General features: G+C 68.0%; 1 protein-coding gene across 1 annotated transcript in view; it reads left to right on the top strand.

The window, feature by feature from the left end:
- BICRA (BRD4 interacting chromatin remodeling complex associated protein) overlaps positions 1-322 on the top strand; it is a 27,244-nt gene that overhangs the window by 11,678 nt on the left and 15,244 nt on the right. Inside the window, 1 exon segment of the mRNA XM_077747180.1 lies at positions 26-33. Coding sequence (XP_077603306.1) covers positions 26-33 — 8 coding nt within the window.

Genomic DNA, 322 nt, shown 5'->3' with positions numbered 1-322 from the left:
GGGGGACTGGGGGCCCTGGGACCAGAGCAGCAGGTGTGTGCAGTGCAGGCAGTGACTGGGAGGGGGGCGTCTGGAGGGGCTTGGGAGGCCCCGCTCCCGGTGATGCGTGCGTCCCCGAGGGGACAGCCAGAGGGTGACGGGGACCTACTGAAAGACAAGGAGGGAGACCGGCTAGCTGACAGACTGCTGTCCTGCTGGAGGGTGTGAGAATCACAGACAGGGCCGGGCCAGGTACAGACAGACAGGTGGGCAGACAGAGGTGAAGCCGGAGGCCTGATGGGGCCTGAGTGAGACGAACGGCTGGGGGCGGGGGTTCCCCGGG

This window comes from Crocuta crocuta, unplaced genomic scaffold, assembly GCF_008692635.1.
Source record: "Crocuta crocuta isolate KB4526 unplaced genomic scaffold, BGI_CrCroc_1.0 scaffold334, whole genome shotgun sequence".
Classification (NCBI taxonomy): domain Eukaryota; kingdom Metazoa; phylum Chordata; class Mammalia; order Carnivora; family Hyaenidae; genus Crocuta; species Crocuta crocuta.
This window is presented reverse-complemented; position numbering and strand designations above follow the sequence as displayed.